At 42.4% G+C, this 24,320-nt stretch overlaps 1 protein-coding gene across 2 annotated transcripts in view; it reads right to left on the reverse strand.

Moving 5' to 3' along the window:
* The window catches only part of LOC147026779 (protein transport protein Sec24A-like), a 108,996-nt gene that overhangs the window by 8,844 nt on the left and 75,832 nt on the right, over positions 1-24,320 (reverse strand). For both annotated transcript variants that reach the window (XM_085882585.1, XM_085882584.1), the window contains 5 exons: positions 15,670-15,780; positions 11,483-11,658; positions 4,460-4,594; positions 2,477-2,581; positions 53-145 (listed from right to left, as the gene is read on the reverse strand). In XM_085882585.1, the coding sequence (XP_085738711.1) occupies positions 53-145; positions 2,477-2,581; positions 4,460-4,594; positions 11,483-11,658; positions 15,670-15,780 (620 nt within the window). The remainder of the gene's footprint in view (positions 1-52; positions 146-2,476; positions 2,582-4,459; positions 4,595-11,482; positions 11,659-15,669; positions 15,781-24,320) is intronic.

Consider the following 24,320-nt stretch of genomic DNA (forward strand, 5'->3'; position numbering starts at 1 on the left):
TGGATAACAGGAGGTAACAGGCGCATCACACAATTGCAATATGGCAAGCTACCGTGTTAGGCTGTATTGCTGAGACGTTCGATACTCCAAAGATGTTGCTCAAGCATCCGGCATTGCAGTTTCTGCTCAGCCACAAGTAGAGAACCTGCACAAATTGCAATTTGCAAAGACAATTTTTAAAAGCGTGCAAGAACTGAGCATTCTTCAAAAATATCATGTCCACATACAACTAAAGTAATAAAGCAATAAATAAATAAAAAGAAAACCAGCAAACACCACTTTCCCACCCATATGTGCAAAGGCAGCACCTTTTTATCCAGCCAATGAAGCACCGCGTGGTCATATTTCAGGTTTATGTTTATACGACTTCTGATGACACAATGGCATGATTAACAAACAGATGGCCATGAAGCCAATCTTTCTGTTTGCAGATCAACCAGATGTCATTGACAGACACGTGACTTGTTTCAATGCTTCGTTTCACCAACAACTTTGGCAGTGTGGGGTGGTGCACCGTCCCAACGAAAGATAACACTGCTGACGTCGAGATGCTGGAGAAATCTGACCTCCAGCAAGACGTCACAAATGTACTGATCAACCATTGTCGTCTTTTGGCACAGGAAGACCGATTCAAACTTTGTTTGCCCCAGAAAAATAAAAGAAAATTATTAAATAAAATAAAAATATCGCACAGAGGTTCTTCTTGATACAAATTCGCTAAATTTTGCTGCAGGTGGTGGAATTGCTGCTTCAACTGCTGTAGCCGTCTTGGTCTCAACATCGAGAGGAGTGATGCAAAACGAATACATCGTGGTGATGATGACTCTCACAGGGATTTCCTCAATGGGCTACAATAAACCTCCCCACGGTGTTTTGCTCCTCAATTGTGATATTTGTGTTCATCCATTTCACAAAATGGCTCTCAAACCAGAAACTATATTAAGAGCAAGTCTACTATGTTAAAAGTGCGCGTGGTGAACACGTTGAAAAGGTACGACGAGTGATGGTCAATCCCAGTGTTCTGACTGTAATCGATTGAAAGTCGATTGTAAAGGTCGAAATCGATCAATCCCATCAGGGTGTGGAGTACATGTCATGCCAGTTGAACATAATCACTGCCAAGTGGCATCTTCGTTCCATGCTCACCAAGCTACACCACTTTTATTTATTTGCTTCTGTGCCTTCCTTATGGCATTTCTCAATATCAGCACAAGCTTTTTCAACGTAATTTTGCCACCAAATCGTAAGACTATCAGTCGCGCAGTGTAGGAACATGAAAATTATTAATGGTGATCAAGAAGAAGAAAGAAAAGGCACCAGAATGAATGAATGAAAAAATAAATAAATCTCCTCCCATCCTCCCCTCGATAAATTAGAATTTTTTTACAACTCAAATCCATCCCATCATGTAATGAAATGCCAACGCTGATAATGTGATTGATGGATGTCGGTCGGGTGCTGTGCTGGCAGGTCGTGAGATGGGTTGCTGTGTCCAACTAAGGATGATTAAACAAATAAATAAACCAATGTCATCCGCAGGGTGACCCGTATCTTGCCAAAAGGTGACAACGTGTGACTTCTTTAAGGTCACACTGAGGTGAACAGAGCTGCTATCCACCAGGAGCGACTCCTTGAGGAATATCTGCCGACGAGAGATTCCGATGAGAATCGTTCTACAGAGTAACCATGAAAAATATGCGTTTGCCTCATAACGTCACCAAATGATGTCATAATGTCTCAAGCTTGACATATCTAGAAAGCACTCATCGAGGTGTTCAATTTGAGGTACTACACGATATGGTTCCTAAAACTTGAAAATTTGACCTTGGGGTCAAATATGTTTGACCTCAGGTGCTAACCATGAAGGTCAAGGCCAATCGCCACCAAAAACTAATCAGCTGAGTGCCAGACCATATACTACATTCCCATAAAGTTTGGAGACGATTAGATTAAAATTACTCAAAAAAATAAGGGTTTCGTCGACCTCCATGATTTACCGCAAAGTGACCTTGACCTTTATGTGTGCTGAAGGGTATTGTAATAATACTACAATATGTGTACCCACAAGAGCTTCCGATGAGAATTGTGCTCTACACAGTGATATAAAAGGTGAAAAATCCAATGATTACAAACAAACAAACAAAAAATAAATAAACTTACCAAGTAACAGATCTTGCAAAAACTTCGTTTTGGCAAGATAATAACCCTTAAAATCCTGATAACTCGTCTGGAATTGAAAATGAGGCAGACCAAATTCACAGATCAAATCATATTTTGCAAAAAGGGGAAAAGAGCGAATGCTGGCCTTTAATGGCTCGTGGGCCATCACAACAAGCATTTTGATCTCACTCATGCTCCAAAAGCTGGTTGCTCTCAGCTTTTGTGCATGAACAAAACAAGTAAAAGCCTCAGAAATAGCAAAATCCGATATCACAACAGTTAGATGTTATCGCCACAGCATGAGATCGTCACTCACAGATCCACAGTCGAGAAGGAAAATACCATCCCCGCTCAATTTCTCAGCCGAGAGCTTCAGGATTGATGGCTGAGAAGTTAGATTGCCATCCTCTCCTAAAGAACCCTGCACCACAAACCACAAACCACATTGGATACCAAGCACTCGCACATCAATTTCAACAAAGTATTGGTTGAATAACATCGTTTCAAATGCAGCTTAGATATTTAAAAGGTGGGGGAAGGGGTTTAACTGTCATGAATTTGAGGCTCATGGAGAGCAAGATGACACAATGTAAAGAGTCAGCATAACTACTATCATTTTGTATGCAACCTGTGGCTACTGGTTGCATCATTGCTGGGAGCACGGATGTGCCGCTGATGCAGTGTCCCCCTGTTCCCAATAGATTGATACTCATTTTTTCCAACCTCGGATTGATATGACAGGCTGAGTCAACCCACCTAGTGTTATTTAATGGTAGAATAGGGGCTCAAACTCAAGACCCTAAGATCTTAAGCCAGCCACCTGAAACATTAAAGCCAACACCAGGCTAGTCAGCATAATGAGTAAGGGAGTGGGTTGGACAGACTGACAATATAAGCTGGTGACCGAATGAACAAGAAAAGGTGAGAGCGAGAGAGGAAGGGAGGAAACATTAACCTGCAAGTAAGAGGGTTGGCTTAGGTAGGGTTAATGGGAGTAGAAAAGACTGCAGGTATGGATGGAGGATGCCATGAGATGGTAGTACACTGCTTGCTTGAAGCCCTGGGTGGAAGAGTGGAATAGAACCATCTCAGGAAGGCAGTTCCACAAATGGAAAAGAGGAACAAAAGATTTGAGGTGTGCAGCAAATCTCATGGATTTTGGGAGGTTAACCATGAGGGGGTTACTGGAAGAGCACATACATCCTGGAGGGGATGGGGGAGGGTCAGAGTTATGAGAGAGCAGAGGGAGTTAAGAGTAGAGAGACCATAAAACAGGGAGGCCACCGACCTGCCTACACGTACTTGCCCCTCGACTTGCATGCAAGTTATGTATAAGCTTCATCACGAGCCTGGGACGCAGTTATTCACACAGACACCCAGATACATTCACATAACGTGGATGTACAACAAACAAATGCATGATGAAACCAAACCTGAATTTCAGATTGATACATTACCTTTTTAGGATAAAGCACCCAGTTATATGGACAAAGTCACGATACTTGCAAACTGTTTAGGAGAACAAGCAAGTCCAACATTTTACAAACAATTTGGAAATTTTCACATCCACAGAAAAAATAAAAATAAAAAAAAGCAAAATTGAAGCTTTGACATTCCTTAAAAAAGGTTAAGTGGTCCAAGGTGTGAGGCTCAAGCTGGCACCACATCAAATCAGCAGTTTTATTCGGCTTGACCACCGAAAGTCGTGCCACAACTGGATACTTAAATACCGTCTCATGAGCAAATGTTCAACACAACCTGCATACGTCGTATCATTTTGTGAAGTACGATCCACGAAGGACCAAAAACAGGCATCGGCCATTCCAGCAGAAAGTATGATATTCCTCCGAATAAAATTACTTCACTATTAATGAAGAAAGGACGGATAAATGAATAAGTGCATGGCCAGACTACTTCAGCATTCTGATTGCAGAATTCGATTAAAAAAAAAAAAAGTCATGAGCCAAGAAGCATCAAATCACCGGAGAGGATTAAAGCAGATGTTGTTACCTGTCCCTGTATGCTTGTTGCACGATACACCTATCATTCAAATTTGCACATCCGTGCCGGGAATGCTCATCGTTAAAGTTCGCTCCTACGGCATCACATATGAGCAACAGTGCTCATGATGCTGGGATCAAATCACATATACTGTGCTCACTTCTTCATGGTGTACAATTTTCTTGAAATCCATGTAAATGATATACTCTGACAGGTTCCTAAACAGGGTTAGACACTTCAAACAAGAACACAAAAATTCGATCACAAAAAAATTGCATATTTGCTCTCAAAGCTTCACCTCAAAATTATCCACCCGATATAGGTTCGGGTGGATCATGGGCATGAGGAACGCCAGTGGCTGAAGCTTAATCTCACACATGGCGAAGACCCGCGAGTCGAGACTTGCTTGGGCAGAGGCCGATGCAATGGCTGGCTGTGGTGTTGGAGACAAGAGGAAGAGAAGGGAGGGAAGTATTGTGCCAAACAGGGAGAGCTAACCACAGGGCATTCATATACACTTCCACTCAAAAAGGGCATGGGCAAACAATGACATGGATCATCACAGAAACAGCAAAATCAAATATGATCAAATTAAAAATGCGTCGCTTATTCTCCCCTACAATATTTTGACAAGGGCTGAATGGGGTGGAGGTGAGCTCGTGGGACAAGATTGTCAAACCGGTGAGACGTCAATAGATGCTTCGATTACATTAAACGCTTAATAATAATAAAAATCCCGCCCATTTAAGGCATAAAGTTATTTTGAGGATCAAATTTAAATTTGATACATCTTTAACCTGAATGTTGATTATAAGGAATAGAATAAGGAATATTTTAGTCTTAGTTTGAAGTCAATTAAACCATTTTTGACGAAGTTATGACCATAAAATGATTTTGACCTTTCACGGCCACGCTGACCTTGACCTTTGACCTAATTGGACCCAAAAGTTAATGGGGTCGTCCGAGGTTCATTACCCACCTGTGGATACAATTTGACAGTGTTTGAGCCAGCCATTTTCCCGTAAAGTTGTATTTTCATAACCATGTTTTAGTTTTCATGGAAAATTTGTAATTTTCACCAATGACCATGACCCCAAAAACTTCGGACCCTACCGATCTTCACAAATATGCATTTTTCACTATAGGAATGGGTAGGATTATAAGTGACAAATAGAATAAGGTTCACTATAAGCTTAGTTTGAAGTAAATCAGATCATTTTTGACGAAGTTATGAGCGAAAAACGATTTTGATCTTTTCGTGACCTTGACCTTTGATCCAATTGGACCGAAAAGTTAATAGGGTCGTCCAAGGTTCATTGCCATCTGTGGATTAAATTTGATAGTGTTAAATTAAATTTTATGCTAAAGCCGTTTTGCCGTAAAGCTGCTAACAGACAGACAAACAAACAAAGACAAACAAACCGGACGATTACAATATCCCGCTCCCTCCCTCCGGGGGGGGGGGGGGGGAGATAATAATAGTAACAAACAGGCACAAAGCCCATTACAAAGGCATTGTCCACATGGCAGGCAGTAAAGTGTTCTGTTTTCTTCATATTATTTTCCCTGCCAGACAATGTACAGGGTATCCCATAAATAGGTACGCAGAAATTTTTACCTCCGCCACCAGAGATGGACGGAGGTTATGTTTTCATCCCTGTCTGCCTGTGAGCCTGTGAGCAGGATATCTCAAAAAGTCAAGGACGGATTCAGATGAAACTTGGTGGAGGAGTTGGTTAGGTGACAAGAAGCCAAGTAAATTTTGGTTTCAGGCCGGATCTGGATCCGGACCATCAGTGGGATACAAAACGTAAACTGTTCAGCCTGGCAGAGGTATTCGCTCTACCGAGTGTTGTTCTGGTTATTTGTTGAATCCAAGCGTACACAACTTTCCAGGTGAATATGGGACGGTTAGAGTAATGTTTGAAGTTTTGCTTCGTACTCAACATGTCCAACTTCTTTCAATTCATGTCTGGAGAGGTTGAACAAAATTGTCTACAACTTTTGCACAGATGCCCTGAACAGCACTGGTGATGCAATCTTGTCACTCCTGCAGGACTGTGGGCAAGGACCATAAACTCTATACTTGATGAAACCCCACAATAAATCTATATTAATAGAAGGCAGTGTGTGTGTATGTGTATGTGTATGTGTATGATCAACATATGTGGGTTTCATAATGTGGAATGGAGTCCTCCCAGGGTGGGCTCAAAGCATCCACCTTCATTTCGGTAAGGGGTCACGATTCACGTTCCAAGCTGTGAAGTTTTCTGTTTTCAAAGTTTTGTGCCAAGGGCTCTCTTCAGGATCGTTACTGAGCCCAGGATGGCTTCCAACTGTAGTTCGTCTGTCATGATATTCCAAGGGATGGTTTTTAACATCTCTGAGGTTCTTCGTTATCATTCCCATGAGGTTATTTGTCATCACTGGTAAAACTTTGGAATTCTTCAGCTTCCAAGATCTTTTCACTTCATGCTTGAGGTCTTGGTATTTGGTCATTTTCCTGATTTCTGCATCATTAGTCAAAAAAAAAAATCACTGGTATTAAAACCTCAATTAGCAATGCCTTCTCTCTATTTTTTGCACCTAACTATGATATCTGGTCGCAATGCTTTGTTTTCCATGTTCATGCCCAATGGGATCATTAGGTCGTACCTGAGTGGTACTTCAATGTTTTCAGCGATTGCTTTTGGTTCATTTTCCCACAAAATTTCTGGAACTGGAATATCAAAGTTTTTGCAGATGTGCCAGCGGATTACTTTACAAACTCTGTTGTGTGTACAGCTGTTCTAACATGTTTTTTTGTGTGTGTTCAGTCATCAAGTGTGTCATATCATTCTCTTTGCTAACCCCACCTCCACCCCTCACCTGTCTTTTTTATTTTTCCTCTTCCTCCCCCCACCCTTCTCTCTCACTGTCCCCTCCTCGCTCCCACCTCCTAATAAAATGTAGCCCTCTCCTCCAACACATCTCTGTGTGTCTGTCTGTCTGTCTCTCTCACAAACATTGTCCACTTCCTTTGTGGCAAGCTCTCGCCTATTGAGACAGCAGATATTAGAGTTGGGTTGTCTTCATACCAGATATCTACTGAGAAGGTGTCGGTGAGGTGAATATTCAAATCCAAACTTTTTAAGTCTTTCATGATGAAATTGAAGAATATGTTGAACAGCTTTGGTGACAGAATGCAACCCTATCTTATGCCGACATTCACTTTGAACCACTCTGTTAGTTGTCCTCCTATCACAATTGTGCATTGTCTTGTGTTGTACATGTTTTTTATGATTTAAATTATTTTTGTATGAATGCCAACTATGTCTGGAAAGAAGCATTATGGAAAACCCTGGACAGTGTCAAAAGTTGCCTGGAAGTCTACGAGGTAGAAATGGAGAGGATTCCATGCTCTTTGGCTTTCTCAATGGCTTGTCTTACGATGAATATTGTCTACTGTGCCTCTGCCTGGTCTGGAACCAAACTGACTGTCACGAAGGGTCTCTTCTACGACTGTGCCAATTTGATTCAAAATATTTTTGCAAAACACTTTGCCTGGTACAGACAGTCATGAAATCGCTCTGCAATTGGCAGGTATAAGTTTGTCTTCCTTCTTGTGAATAGGGGGTCACAATAATTTTTGACCAATCAGTTGGGAACTTTTCAGTCCGACACATTTTGTTGAAGTTTGGTTAATATTCGGAACCTACTCACTCCACATGCCTCGAGTACTTAGTCAGTGATACTGTGAACGCCTGGATATTTATTACTTTTCATGGCTCCGATTGCTTCTTCGACTTCCTTTTCGGTGATTGGGGGGAAATGCAGGCATCTGTATATCACCAGCATGTTGATAAAGTTCTTCTAAAGCTTCCTCTTCATGTGGGAAAGAAGTGTTGAGATGTGCTTCAAAAGTAGCACCTCCAACAGTTAAGGACCTTGTCCATATTTGCTTGGACATCACCCTGAGTGTTTTTTTTTACAGCTATACAGATCTTCTTCCATTTTCCCTCCAACTCCCTAACTTTTGTAAAAAAAAAAAAAAAAGGTCCTGACTCTTATTCAGCCTAAACTCAGTTCCCATCATCTCAATTTGTTCTTTGAGGTTTCTCTCTTTTTGAATTCCAACTGCTGCTTTGACTCTTGTTAAGTGATCTGTCATTCACTATGTACTCCATGTATCCTGGGTGATCCAACATCTTAAGCTTTGGTTTTCTTCTCTCTTCACAAGTCTTTTCCACCTCTGATAAGAGTCTGTACTCACTGACAGCTTGCTCTCTTGAGGAATTTGTTGCATTCTTGTACTTTTCGTAGAATTGTTCCATGTCCTCTACATCGTTTGCTAAAAGAGGTGCAAATTTTCCTCCAATAACAAATTCAAGATTTTGTGCAGAATTCACATCAGTGACTAATTTGTCTACATTATATCTCCTGGGTAGTTTACGTTTTTAAATTATTATTTCATTCAAGTTGATTTCAAAATAAGCCATAATCAGAGAATGGTCAGATCCTATTTCAGCCAAGTTATAGGTTCAAATGCTTCTTTATTTTTTTTATGTTGGCCTTCCATTTATGCGAGATTATGATATACTTTATTTGATTTTTGGTCACTTCTTACTTGTTTATGATTGAAAATTGTATTGCTTATGATGAGATTTTTGATGGCACAAAATTGGAGGAGATGCAATCTCACATCATTGTGAACTCCAACATCATATTGGCCAATGACTTAAGGCAAATGGACATGTTGGTTTCGACCAACTTTTGCATTTAAGTCACCAAGCAGCATAACGTCATTACTTGTTGGTAGTGTGTGGATTTTGCTTGTATGAGACAGGAGAATATTTCAGATTCCGAGTCATCATATCCAGAGTCTGGGCCATGCACTTGAAATATTGTCACAGTTCATATTTTGATATGAAATGGAGCACTCATAAGCCTTTCAGAGATGCATTCAAAAGTTATCATATTTTCTGCAAACTGATTGGGCATGATTCTCACTTCGACCTGCCTTTTGACATTATCTATTCTGGATGAGTAGAGCACGACATAATTGTCAATTTTGAAGGAGTTTTCTCTGTCACCAAACGAATGCGTTTCCAACACACCCAGTATATGTATTCTGAGTCTGTCCATTTCCTTGATTAATATTCTTAGGCGGTCCATTCATTGAGCATTCTTACATTCAAAGTGTCAATTCTAACCGAGAGATAGGGGTTTCGTAAGATCCCTGTGTCGTAAGAGGTGACCAGGGTTGCGTCAGGAAGGGCATCCGGCGTAAAACATGTGCCAAATCACTATGCGGATCATACGGATGATCCGCTGTGGCGACCCCTAACGGGAGCAGCCGAAAGAAGAAGAAGAAGATAGGGGTTTAAAGGTCTAAAGGGGTCTAAAGAGTCCAACAAAAGGGTCTAAAAAGGGTGTAAGGAGTCTGGATGGTATGAAGAAATCCAAAGGGTCTAAAAGGTACGATCTAATTTGTACTTAACAGTCATACTCTCGGTCCAACTCATGTTCAAACAGTATGTAATAAACACTCACATTTAAACAGTATGTAATGAATAGACATACTCACATTCCAATGAAACATACTTAATAAATGTAGTACTCACATTGCATAAGTACATAATTAATAGACATACGCACATTCAAATCGTACGTTATTAATGGACGTGCTCACGTACCAGTAGTACCATTATCATCATCATTATTATAATCATTATCAATGGTGATTATTAATACTGCATTGTCATTATTATGTCCTTTTTTATGTACCATCATTATCATCATTATAGACCAAGATCATCATTACCATTATGTACTTGTTATGCCAGGCATGACATCTGTAGATGAGTGAAGAGACATCAGTCTTTTAGCCACATGCATTCTAGTTTAAACAGTCTGATCGGAGGTTTTGGGAAAAAAGCGAGTTGGGCGGAGCAAGATGGGCAGTTGTTCGTTGTGGACCTTTTCTCACTGGGACTGGCTCGATGTGAAGCTTATGGGTCACTGCAAAGGATAAAGCTCAAGGACACTGCGAAGCTTACAGCACCCTTTGAAGTTTACACCGTGCTGTGAAGCTTATCCTGCGTTGAACTGACACTGTGTTGCGAGGTTCAAATCGAACTACGAGGCAGTCTGCTTGGAAAGGCCTGTTCTGCGTACAAGCGTTTTCCTTTGAGACAAGAGGACGAAAAATGTTTCACTCTACCAGAAGCAAGTGCTTATCTGCTGCGAGGATTTTCGTAATTGTAGTATTGCCTGTTTGATGGTTGACTGAGAGCCAAGAGATAAAACTCTGGGAGTCTCAGAGTCTTTGGGAACTTTTTCGGAGCTTTGGATTTCCAAAAAAACGCCGAATAAACACAACTCCTCGTTTGTTTCAGTGTCTGACAACCTTCGAACAGGGGACACCACAACTATGAAAATCATAGCGGCAGATAAGCACTTGCTACTGCTATAGTACCATTATCATTATGGTCACTTCTCATCATTATTATTAGTTTATCAGGAATTGGAATTCCAGACAAGGTATTATCATCGTGCACTGTCCATCGTCTCCCATTTCGACTTCTCCAGCCAAACCGCTGGGCCAATCCAGCTGAAATTTTGCAGCAACATTCCGCTCCTGACTGGTAATGGGGATAGCAAAGCTCGTTCCGGTCACGGGACTTTAAGTAGGTCAAAATGGCCGACAATAAATTTCTTCAAAAATCTTCTCCAGACACACCAGTGAAAATGCTACCAAATTTGGGTTACAACATTAGGACAGGGTCATTGTGTTAAATTGTGGTCATACCAATCACGTGACCGGAAGTGTATCAAAATGGCAGACTTAATAATTTTGCGGAAAATCATGTAAGTTCCTTCAAAAATCTTCCTCTTCACACCCACCAGTCAGAGTGCTACCAAATTTGGGTTACAACATTAGGCCAGGGCCACGGAAAGCTACAGGTCCAGTGGCACAATTTTTATCATCATGATGTATTATTATGTACCATCAACATGGACACTTCATTATTATTATTATCATCATTATGTACCATTATCATGGTCATTTTGATTATTATCATTATTACCATTATCATTATGTACCATTATCATGTACCATTACCATTTCAATGGTATGTAATTAAGACATACGTTCTGTGCAAACACAGACAGACAGACAAACAGAGCCAAATGCAATACCCACTTATTTTGCAAGGGTAAAAATTAAGTTGAAAAACAAATCTCTATATTTGATGGAAAAATCAAAATGTCATGCTCCAGTCGTCAAAAAAAAAAGTCTCCATAATTCATGGCTAAATGAAGAAGGGATCAGGCAAACCTGCTTGAGCAAGGCAAGGATGTAGAGAGGTAGCAAGCGTAGGGAGTAAGAGGCAAACAGAGCTGATTGCCCAGACCCGATCCCAGCTGTTCGCGATGCTGATAGGAAGTCGATAGCAGCATTTACAAGGGCATCTCGAGCATCACTCAGGCTAGAAGACACTGTGCGGTCGACGGCTGAAAAAGCAAGGTCACAACAGTAGAACTCCCATCACTTTTCTGCATTTCAGACTGCACGTAAAAAAATAGCAAACACACATCAAGACTGCCACATCAAGAAATTCATATAATTTTGAGGTAGAGAGATCCTCAGAATCTGAAAGAGCCATGTGTTTCTATCTTCCTTGCACAGGCTCCAACAACAAAACATGCAACTTCATTGCTGCAAAATATTCAATTAATCTTCCACATCATATGTGGTTAAAACTTACAGCTATCCTACCCTTTGTTTTGTTTTGCCCCAAAATTGCTATCACCATCATCCTTTGTTTTATGGAAATTAAAAAATGGATTCAACGCAACAGCAAAACCATTGATCATCCAGACATTCACACCCACACAGGAGGAGGAGTGGTGGGTCTCATCGCCGAAACGTACTCAATCAGATTGAACTGCTGATCATTTTTCTCGATCACAGGAATGTTAACAAATGCCTTTATAATTGACATTATGCTATTTTGCTTCGTTTTAATTCCACTCATACCTTTGATGCCACCAGCAATTAGACTTTCTGAGGGTTGCATTGCCTTCCAGTGACTTTCTTGACCCAGCTATAAGCTGCCATCCTGATGTTTCACATAAAGGGCGATTCAACATGTGCTCCATCCATTGGATGGACGTTAAACTGGGCATCCCAACTACCAACATCAGTTAGTGGACTTTAAAGACCTCATGGCATCCTTCGTGAAGAGAAGGCGAGCTATCGGCAGCACCAGGAGCAAATTACAAACTCCTGCACTTGCAGTCGAGTATCCTGCATTGGAGTGATGGCCCGTCCAGGTTGTAACCACCAGCAGCCTAGCCAATGAAATAAAAATCACAGAAATTTTTTTCCCTAAGCATTGTTATAAGTTCACAAATTGAATAGTTCAACATAATCCTCATAAGTTGAAAAGAACCATATTCACCAGTGCAAGCACAAGCATCAGTCTTGGCTTGAAGTGAGTAGGAAGACAGGAAGGAAGAGCTTCGTAATCACACATGCTCTGTATCTTAAGGCCCGGTCACACCTTGACGTTTTAGCCAGCGATGGCAACGTATTAAAATGTATGTAAAACGCTGGCTTACGTTGAACTTTTGATGTTTTTTTTTTTTAATTCAGACGTATTCATAGCGACTTGGTCTTATGTATAACGCATTGGTAACGGACACAGAACGTTTCGTTGTGTTATAGATAACTTATACCAACGAATGCTGAACCTGTTGTCGGCCTACACAACCAATGCCCAACGATAGTCTAACTTAGGCATAGCGCGTTGCACACATCGCCGACGATGTCGTGACGTAGCCTATTAAAAGGCTGACGCACAACGATTCGAATCATAACTGCCGTAGAAATGGAAGTGACAACATCGCGGTCACACCTTGGCGATCTTGCCAGCGTATGCCGACCTAAGAAAAATGTGTCTAAAACGTTGGGGCACGTCAAATACGGTACGAGTAAGTTTGGTATACGTGAGTAGAACGCTAAAGTACGCTATCATACGTCGTAGTAAGTAGAGTACGTCAAGAAATTTTAAACATGTTCAAAATTTTACGACGTACTCGGCGTATGACACACGTTCCGCATGCGATGGGGATAAGTTTTACACACGATATGTGGACGCTTACACACGTCCACAAAGGCTACTTATAAGCTACTCATAAGTCGAAACACGTCGCGGTAATGTCTTTTTTACGCGAAACTTATTTCTAACTTATGTTTGACGTGCTTTGAACCAATTCTTTACGTAGTCCCAACACACATCGACGTATGTAGACGTATTCCAATGACGTCTTCCGGTCGACAAAAAAAAAAATAAACTCACTTGTTTCTAGCTTACAACTGCCATATAAAGACGTGTTCCCAGCGGTTTTGGGAATTGGTATATAAGAATGGTGCTCATAAAAGGGAACCCAACAGTGTTTTCGAGTCCTTTTTGAGTCGATGTCCATGTCAGCAGTAACAGTATCAGTATTAGTATTAGTTTGTTCATGTTGGCAGTAGTAGGTGAGTGTGAGGGGGAGGGTGTGGGTTATGATGGATCGTCCTTGCGTCCGCGTGTCCATGGGTAGGAGACATCTTTTCACCATTGTTCGAAGTTCTTCGCGGCTAATTTTTTATGGGGCTTTTTCAACAATGAGCTATAGCTTGTTTTTACGATTTAGGTCTATTCATAACGGGTTGGACAAATGCACAATGAACTAATAATGTGCATAGAGCGCTTTGATTACTTATAGATACGATATACCAACGAATAATTATCGTGAAGCCGGCGTTCACAAACTATGCCCAACGATAGCCTAACTTATCCATATCGTGTGGCAGTTTATCTTTGCCGGTGACGTAGGGTTTGCTATTCATAGGCTGCCACTCAACGATTTAAATGGCTGCATCTCCACTATTGAAAGTAGACGCTTGCGCTCAACAATTGGATTTTTTTTTACACTCAACGACTTTTAAACGGTACCACTCAGCTATTTTCATTGTTTACAATGAACGATTTAAATTGCTGTCACTTGCCATTGTTTTTTGATGCTGGCGCTCGGAAATTTTAATCGTTTCTATTGAACGTGCTAAATCGCTCAAACCCCACTATTGAAAGTAGACACTTGCGCTCAACAATTCGATTTTTTTTTACACTCAACGACTTTTAAACGGTACCACTCAACTATTTTCATTGTTTACAATGAACGATTTAAATTGCTGTCACTCGCCTTTGTTTTTTGACGCTGGGGTTTTGAAATTTGAAGCGTTTCTTCTGAACGTGTTAAAACGCTCAAACTCGACTATTTAAATAGACGCTGCCGATGGACAATTGGAATCATAGCCAAGCTTGACATCGAAGTGTGAACATCCTTGTCATGCCGAAGAAAAGTTTGAAAAATGCTGCAAATAAGTGTCCTGGCCGTGGCCGTGGACGCTGACGCTGACGCAAGGACGATCCATTATACCGACGTCTCTCAGCCTATGAGTAACTTAAAAGTAACGTCTGTCGATGTGTGGCAACGATCGCGTAACGTGCCAAAAACACGTTAATCATAGGTTAGAAATAAGTTTCGGGTACGCTAAACATTACCTCGGCGTGTCTCAACTTATGATTAACTTACAAGTAGCATGTGTTGACGTCTGTCAACGATCACAGACCGTGCATACAACTTGTGGCCAGCGTAGCGGAACGTGTGAGTCATACGCCGGCATACGTCGTGAAATTTCAAGCATGAAAAAATTTGAGGACAACCAAAAAGTACAACGTTTAAAGCCAACGTACAACGACGTATGGCAGTGTTTTTCAGCGTGCTCTCAATGTTATCAAAACTTACCCATAACGTATTCAACGTGTGCCAGCGTTTTAGAAAAAAAATTCAAAAATCGGCATACGTTGGCTAAAACGTCAAGGTGTGACCGGGCCTTTAGTACATATTGATGCCAGTAGTACGAATAAGAATTATTTTGTATTACCATTTCCTTTCTTTTTTTAAAGAAAAAGGTATAACCGTTTGAGATAACAAGCAGTGAAATCGGTGAATATCTTGTGTTATCATTCGCCAAGGTTAATGAAATGGCGAGCATGAAGAAACAGAAAGTTGACTCAGAGTGGTGTGCTTTTCAGACATAAATCAGAAAGTCAAGAGTGATTAGTTACATTACTTAATTGCATACGTGCTGTTTAAATTGCAAACAATCATTAAGCATATATCCAGCCCGCACCAAGTTCAACAACAACTGTTACGGCCCTCAGAATAGGAAAGTATCCCAATCCCCGGTTTTTGAGCATTACAAATAGGATTGGTTCCTTGAAAAATTAAATTCTGCAAGTGCGTTGACGTCCATGGGAGCAACGCTTCATCTCATTACAAACCGCACAGCTTCAAAATATTTAACAAACTCTTTTCGAATAAGCATACACCAGAAGGCTTGAAGCGTCAAACTCTGATCACAGCATCAGTTCGACAATAAAAAGGGCTCCGATTATAGCAGAGAATTACCCATCTTGGCGAGGAGGCAAGTGATAGCTTGAGGGTCTGCACCAGCGTGAACATCCTGCACGGTGGTAACGACCGGAAGGCAGAGTGTGTGCACACGGATGCGCCGCTCACCTGCACATCAAGGAAACAAAATGCAGCTGCCGCTCACACAAATACCACTATTTGCCAATTGGAAATCACGTCTTGAATATCAGCATAGAGTAACTTTCTTGCATCTTCATCATCAAAAGCTCATTATGCCGAGGTAAAATTAATGGAGAACAAAAAATAGCCACTTCACTTGAGCTATAAAGTTGAATGATTTGGAATTGGAGTGTCTAATCAGTCATCCAGCCCCATTGTTTTTATTTGATCACACAGATTGAATGGATTTGTTTGCTCAAAATAGATGCTGGTCATTTTCTATCCTTCCAACTGTTGATTGTAATACTATATATTACATCTAAACAAACTTAGTTGCTCTGACATTGCCATGTTTCAAATCAATTGGTGGATCAAAACTGATCAATCGGGTTCAAGCAAGGAGACTGAGGTTGTAACAGAGAATCGATTACTTTTAATTAAAAAAATGTTAGCAATGGATAAACATGTATTTTTACTCGTGGGGCATGCTTGCAAACTGTAAGCAAATACTCGGGTAAACCCCATGTGCATACATCCAACATCAAATGTTCTTTATAACCACACACTCACTCACTCACTCATATAAATGTTGAGTGCTTTCTATGTATGCTCGAAAGCTGAAATTTCACATATTGTTGCAATTTGAAGCCAATATCCCAGGAAAAAAAACAATCACTAAACCATCGGAAAATGTCCACAAACGAAAATATCCGCGAGTAAAAGTCGGCCAGTGCAAACTCACTTTGCTCACGGTGGGTCATGTGACCCAAGACACTGGAGCTTACACTTGAACTGGTTGCTTGGCGACGCTAGTACACACCTCTTCTGTCTCTTATTTTATAACCATTGCCATATTTACATTTAACATGACTATCAGAGTAAACTTTTAAATTAAGAGCTCATTCTAATCACCATTTCTTGATTTACAAGTTATTTCGCTGCTTTCAGAATGCAACAACAATCCACTTCATCAAATATATAAAGCTCAAATTTAATATGTACGCACATTTGATGAACCCAAGCAGTTGCTTGCTGTGTGCAAGAATGCCCCACAAGAATGGGGGAGAGGAAGAGAGGGGTGGGAGGAAGAGAGGGGTGGGAGGAAGAGAGGGGTGGGAGGAAGAGAGGGGTGGGAGGAAGAGAGGGGTGGGAGGAAGAGAGGGGTGGGAGGAAGAGAGGGGTGGGAGGAAGAGAGGGGTGGGAGGAAGAGAGGGGTGGGAGGGGGAGAGCAAGAAAGAGTGAAGAAGGGGGAGGGGAGAGCGAGGAAGGGGAGGGGGAAGAAGGGGAGAGGGGGAGAGCGAAGAAGGGGAGAGGGGGAGAGCGAAGAACGGGAGAGGGGGAGAGCGAAGAACGGGAGAGGGGGAGAGCGAAGAACGGGAGAGGGGGAGAGCGAAGAACGGGAGAGGGGGAGAGCGAAGAAGGGGAGAGGGGGAGAGCGAAGAAGGGGAGAGGGGGAGAGCGAAGAAGGGGAGAGGGGGAGAGCGAAGAAGGGGAGAGGGGGAGAGCGAAGAAGGGGAGAGGGGGAGAGCGAAGAAGGGGAGAGGGGGAGAGCGAAGAAGGGAGAGGGGGAGAGCGAAGAAGGGGAGAGGGGGAGAGCGAAGAAGGGGAGAGGGGGAGAGCGAAGAAGGGGAGAGGGGGAGAGCGAAGAAGGGGAGAGGGAGAGCGAAGAAGGGAGAGGGGAGAGCGAAGAAGGGGAGAGGGGAAGAGGGAGGAAGGGGAGAGGGGGAGAGGGGGAGAGCGAGGAAGGGGAGAGGGGGAGAGCGAGGAAGGGGAGAGGGGGAGGGCGAAGAAGGGGAGAGGGGAGGGCGAAGAAGGGGAGAGGGGGAGAGCGAGAGAGCGAGGAAGGGGGAGGGGAGAGTGAGGAAGGGGGAGGGGGAGAGCGAGGAAGGGGGAGGGGGAGAGCGAAGAAGGGGAGGGGGAGAGCGAAGAAGGGGGAGGGGGAGAGCAACGTCTCACCACACACTCTGGGGGAGAGGGTGTGAGGAGAGGGGTGGGGCAGAGAGATGGGGCCAGGAGGGAGGGGGAAGCAAGAAAGAGGATGGAGGGGGAAGCGAGGAAAGGGGGGGGTGGAGAGTAAGAGGGGGAGTTAGCAAAGATAATGTTAGGTTTTGCTTTATGACCACGCATGCGTGCAAGCACGCACCTGGAAAACATCATTTAAATCGAACTTCAAAATCCCATTCACTTTTACAATGTATTAAGGGGGAATGCATTTGACAGAAAAAAAAAAATTGAGTGGAAATTTTTCAAAGTTGCTTTACTCACCCTAATCCTCCTGTCATGCAAGTCATTTGATATTTTAATTTGATCTTTCATTTTATTTATTTTGCCTTCCTAACTGGAGATTCTCCACAGAGAACCCAGCCAAGGTAGCCCGCTGGTTAATTATTTTCATAGCGCTCAATGAAACCAGCTCAATGAAGCTGGTTGATTTTGGCACATTCCTTAATCTTTTCTTCACTCAATATAACTCTCCAAACAGTACAAAAATTTAAGTTTAATGCTTTGGCAATTTCACATTTTGTATTGTATATATGGAGAAGGGAGGACCATAGCCTTGCTTGCTTAAAGTAAATAGGTATATACGCCGAGTTAAGAATCATCAATTTCTTTAAATTTTCATATTTCACCCCAGAACTTGACATTTATTTAATCCACGAGATCCGATCCTTAAAGCCGAAATCATATTTTGATTATATACTTGAATTAGTCCATGACAGTCCATCATGGAAAATGACATCATATTATGCATGAAATTGCTCTGTGCTCCTAATTTGAAAACTATAGCACCGACAAAAGCGATATATGCAAAGATTCCTAGCTATGAAGATCAGGCATTCAATGATATGAATGAAGAAAGTGGAAAAAATTATTTGAACACTTTATTGTAAAGAAATTGTTGCAGCCCATTTAAAGTCAAGGTATTGTTGAGCAGGTTGAATAAAATGGTGGCTTAAGACCCCAGCTCGCTGACGGCTGACCAAGATGACACGCCACCATTTTCCTAATAGTCCGGGAGCCAACCTGTGTACGAGGCTGTTTTAGGGTTGGACCTTACAGCCTCTGCTATAAAATTTTACACCCCCAGGATGTTTAGATATATGTTTGCAGTTCATGAAAACCAATGTTGGCAATTCATAAGCTCTTGCGAAAAATTTTGGCGGACGTTTTTGTTTGAGGAAGATTTGAAAAATTTGATAAAACAGCAATTGTCAATAAAATTTCTAAAAAAATTAAAAAATCACATTCATGAAAAATAAATGTGAACTAAATGTAAGAATTCAATCAGTGCATTGTAAAATGACAAAAAAAAATTGCCTTTGTGGAAGTAAACCTCGTAAAAGTACATAATTTTGTGAAAAATGCCTTAAAAATAACGTTTTTTGAAGATGGCCTTTAGAACTTTTCTTATCATAGGCAGATGCTGCATTAGAATACTAATTTCTCTTAATGTGATATGAACATGGTATCCATGGCTAATTAAAACAGCAAATTTGAGTGAGTTCTATCAATTTTTAAAGAGAAAATTAACATTTTTGTCAACCAAAGTTACCCCTACCCCCAAAATCCTCTTACTCTATTGAACACAGTTCGGTTAAGGTTTGCTGGATCCAGGTTGGGTACTTCACAGTTCACTCTTCCAAAGGAAAATTCAATGGTGTTTGGAGTGACATGGCCCTGGAGCAGACATACAACAATGAAGGGAAGACATCTCTGTTCAAAGGCATATCTCAGGCACCAGCTGCTCGAGATAAATATGTGAAGACAGCACCATTTCTCACAGCTGTATCAGAGAACATAAAGTCTATGGCTAATCTAGGCCAACAGGAATCTACTCATCATGGAGAAACACATAAGCAGGCAACAGAAGAACATATGCATGTTGAGGAGATCAAGAAAGTGATATGCCAGCAGATGATAAACCCATTCCAGTGTAACAACCAAGTGGATCTGCTCAATAGAGCAACTGGTGAGAAGGCTGCTTCAAAAGACTTGGTCCATGCTCAAGCTAAGGGCATGGAAGCCATTATGAAAGCAGAAGAGGTGGTCTCTATTAAGATTGAACCACTGAAGCTGGTAACTTTCTCCTCACAGAAGAAATCAAACCCATCAAGGAAACAGAGTTTAATCAGGATCTATCAAGATGAGACTGCAGCTACACGTGTGCTGTGTTTCTATCGAGATGCCGACCCAGTCACAAGACAGATTGCATTTTCCCATGAGTGGACAGACTACCCATCATCCCTGTTTGAGGTTGATCCACGCTTAGCACAGGGGTTGTAATGCGCAAAGGCAACAAGTCTGATTTCGTGGCAGTGCTAATTGCTGAAGCTGAGCAGGATGTTGTTTTACAGCTGCCATCATTACCACAGAGTGACCTATACACAGTTTATCTGGTAGACACAATGGCATTTGTAAATAAACACCAAAAAATGGGTGTGAAAACATTTGGTGAACTTCCCCAGCTGTATCTTCGCAAGCTCCTGCAGTTGAAACCTGAAATGTGCAACTGTGTCAACATCATTGGTGATCAGTATGATTTTGATGATACCCATACTTTGAAGGGTGATGAGCAGCAGAGGAGAAACCAGACAGACCAGGCAAGACAATTCTCACCATCCAAGAGTCTAGAAATTCCGGACTGGAATTTACTCATGAAGAATCCAAGAAATAAAGGAAATCTTCAGAACTTCATTGGCACTTCCCTTTGTGAGAGTCCTGAAGCTATTCCGGATGGAGTGACCATCATTCTTGGTGGTATGATGGAAAACAAAGGTCACACTCTTTCCATCACATCAGCATCAAGTTCAGTTCTGGACTTACCTTGTGAAGAACATGAAGAGGCAGACACAAGGATTATTGCTCATCTTGCATATTGTGTGGAATATCTTGATCACCATCGAGCTGCTGTTGTGCATGCAACAGATACAGACATAATTATGCTGTGTATATATCACTTCTGCTGCTTGAACACATTGCAAGAACTCTGGATACAACGGCAGAATCAATACCTACCTATTCATGAGCTGGTAGAAGTGTTGAGCAAGAAGTACCAGAAAATCCTCTTGATGTCGCACTACACTTCTGTGCACATATGTGTTGTGTGGATGTGACACAGTGAGCTACCCATTCAGAAGGGGAAAAGAAGAGGTCAGGTCAGGTATGGGAGCATGTGCCAGAACAGCGCGTCGCTGCGTCCACTTTCCGCCGGTACTCCAGGGGCCTCCATCTGGCCATCCCCCAGGCAGATGCCAGGCCCATCCCCATCTCCTTGAGATGATGGTCAACCTGCTGCAACCATGAGGCACGTGGTCGGCCCACTGGCCTCCTCCACTCATGAGACTCCCTCGCTGAGAGAATCTGGTGAGCAGGATCAGCGTCAGGAAAACGAGCCACATGTCCATACAGCCGCAACTGACGCTCACGGACTATGCAGGTAACAAATCTCATCCGAGTCTCTCTCAGCAACCGCTCGTTGGACACAAAATCCGACCAGCGATAGCCAAGGATTCTTCGAAGAGACCTGGTACCAAAGGAATTAAGTCTCTGTCTCAGATCCTTGGTCAAAGTCCAAGTCTCGCACCCATAGAGCAAGACTGGAAGTACCAAGGACCTGAAGACTCGGACTTTCGTCCTCCTGCACAGGTACCGGCAGCGCCACACCCCATGATCCAGTGAATCCATGACTCCCCAGGCCCGACCCAGACGTCTATTGACCTCCGGCTCACAACCTGCGGAGACATGAATATCACTGCCAAGGTAAGTGAATCTATCCACGACCTCAACATCCTCACCACAAACAGACACAGACAGGACAGCAGCATCCAAGATGTCACCGAAAGCCTGGATCTTAGTTTTGACCCAAGAAATCCGTAATCCCAACGGCTCCGACTCCTCATTCAGCACCTCGAGGGCCCCCAAGAGGATGTCTAAAGTCTCCGCAAAGATGACTGCATCATCTGCAAAATCAAGGTCCGAGATCTTGACATTGCCAAACGATGCACCGCAACTTGATCTCTCAGACATCCTCCCTAAAATCCAGTCCATACAAGTGCTGAAAAGTGTGGGGGCAAGTACACATCCCTGACGAACTCCAGTAACAACTGGAAATAAGTCAGAGATGGTACCACCACACTTCACAGCACTCTCAGTACCAGAGTAGAGTTCAGACATCAGATCGATCAGTTTTGGTGGCACCCCACGAAGACCAAGAATCCTCCAGAGGACATCCCGATTCACTGAATCGAACGCTTTACAGAGATCAACATAGGCTGCAAGCAGCCCCTGCCGAAACTCTCGTCTGCGTTCGGTGAGGACACGAAGGGCAAGGATACGGTCAATCGTTGACCTCTTTGGTGTAAAGCCTGACTGCTCTGGACGCTGGTGCTCAAGCAGATGGTGGCGAACCCTATCAAGAATTATCCGAGCAAAGACCTTGCCCGGCACCGAGAGCAGCGTCACCCCTCGGTAGTTGTTGCAGTCTTGGCGATCACCCTTCCCTTTCCAGAGAGGGACAACAAGGCCCCTCTTCCAGTCAGTTGGGATGATGCCTGTGTTCCTGTGAAAAGAAGAGCGGCACAGGTTTCTCTGGGACTGATAGGAAACCTTCCCCACCTTGTTGATTTTGGAAGAGATAGTGAAATGGCAGCAACAGAATGTGTCATTGATGAGGCCAGAGTATACTGGACTGCTCTGTATGGCCAAAAAGGGTTCAGCTGTTTGGATACCCTCAGGCAGCATATGTTTGTCTCTTCAAAATTAGACCTTAGGTCACTGCCAGCAACAGAAGATGCGTTTTACTTCCTTGTTTTAAGAGCATTGTATCAATTGCTTCTGTATAGACGTGCACATCTCAGTGACCGAGCACTTCCCCCAGCCACAACATTTGGCAGAACCCTTATCAATGGAAAACTGGTCCCAATTCTCATGTCTAAGCCAGCCAAGCCAAACATAGACAAAACGGTGTCTTGCATGTGCAAATTATCCAAATGTCTGAAACGATGTTCATGCAAAAAGGCTGCTGTGCCTTGCTGAGTGACATGCATATGCCTTCGTCAGAGAGGTTCATGTGGTGGAGTTGTTTCAGAGAGTGACTCTTCCTCTGAAGAGGATGTTTCATGTCACAATATTGTGTTAATCCATTTCTAATTTTATCTTCCTTAAAACCATGGCATGTAAAAGTATGTTCTTGTTCCTGACCCCATTGATAGTCAAGCATTTCTGAGTTGCATAAATCTTTTGTTGTTTGACATATAACCTTGTCAATTGTAGGTAGGTTAAATCACCAATTGTGATATAGGAAATGAACTCCTCTTTAATATGAGGGGTCATTTGTGTATATAGGTTTAGTGGTTATGATTTTAGGACAATATGAATTACCCCTACCCCCATCCTACATCTTCGCTTTTGCCAACATTTTGTTATCAGAGGGGGCTCGCATAAGTGTTGACTGTGTTGTTGCGCAAGAGTTTCACCATTGCCAACATGGGTTTTCATATACTCAAAGGGTGTCTCTTTATGAAAATCAACACAAAAATTTTATAGCAGACCGGGCAATTTTTTTTTAATTTTGATCGGTTGGCTCCCGGACTATAAGGCTTTTTTTGATTTTTTTTTTTTGTGATGAGCACCCCCTAAATAATCTTCAAAGGAGGTGTTTAAATTTACCCAAACACCCAGTGTTCATTCATGCACTCCTTTGGAGTTCCTTTAGTTAAGGTTACCGTATTTTAAACTTTCAAAAAAAGAGTCTGTCTGTCTGTCTGTCTGTCTGTCTGTCTGTCTCTCTCGAAACTGAAAAAAAGAGGACACTCGAAAGAGGGACATTTTAAAAACCTGGCCAGACGGGGATTTAAGGATCGAAAAGGAGGACTTGTCTGGGGGAAAAAAAACGGATGTATGGTTACCCTCTCTTAGTATGCATACAAAGTATGGGGCTGCTAGGTTTCATGGTTTTGGAGTTATGCAGGGGGACACACTGACTGACTGACATTTATTATTACCCTCACCAGAGGAGAGGGCATTGCATTTGTGTCCGCTTGGTTGGTTGGTTTGTTTGTTTGTCCACACAAAATGTGAGTATGTGCATCAATTACATTAGATCCTTAAGAACCCCCAAGACTCTTTAGAGTTTAGACCCTTTACAACCCTAAGACCATTCAGACCCTGAGGATCCAGAGTACCCAAAAGACCCTGAGGACCCTTTAGAGCCATAAGGCCCTTCAGACCCATCAGACCACGTTACACCCTTTAAAACTCTTAGACCTCTTAGACCATTTCGATCCTCTTAAACCCTTTGAAACACCAAAGACCCTAAGACTCCTTTCTGCCCTTTAGACCTTTTAATACTCTGCAGACCCCTTTGACCTTGAGGCCCTTTCAGACATTTTAAGACCCTTTGGACCCCTTCAGACAATTCCAACCTTTTAGACCTTAAATTACATTATTTAGATGCCCTTCAAACTTTTAAGATGCTTTAGAGGTTTAGACCATCTCCACCCTTTCAACCCATTCAGTCCTTTCGACCT

The sequence above is a fragment of the Eptatretus burgeri genome, chromosome 5 (assembly GCF_056783735.1).
Source record: "Eptatretus burgeri isolate ZD-2024b chromosome 5, Ebu_testis_v1, whole genome shotgun sequence".
NCBI lineage: Eukaryota > Metazoa > Chordata > Myxini > Myxiniformes > Myxinidae > Eptatretus > Eptatretus burgeri.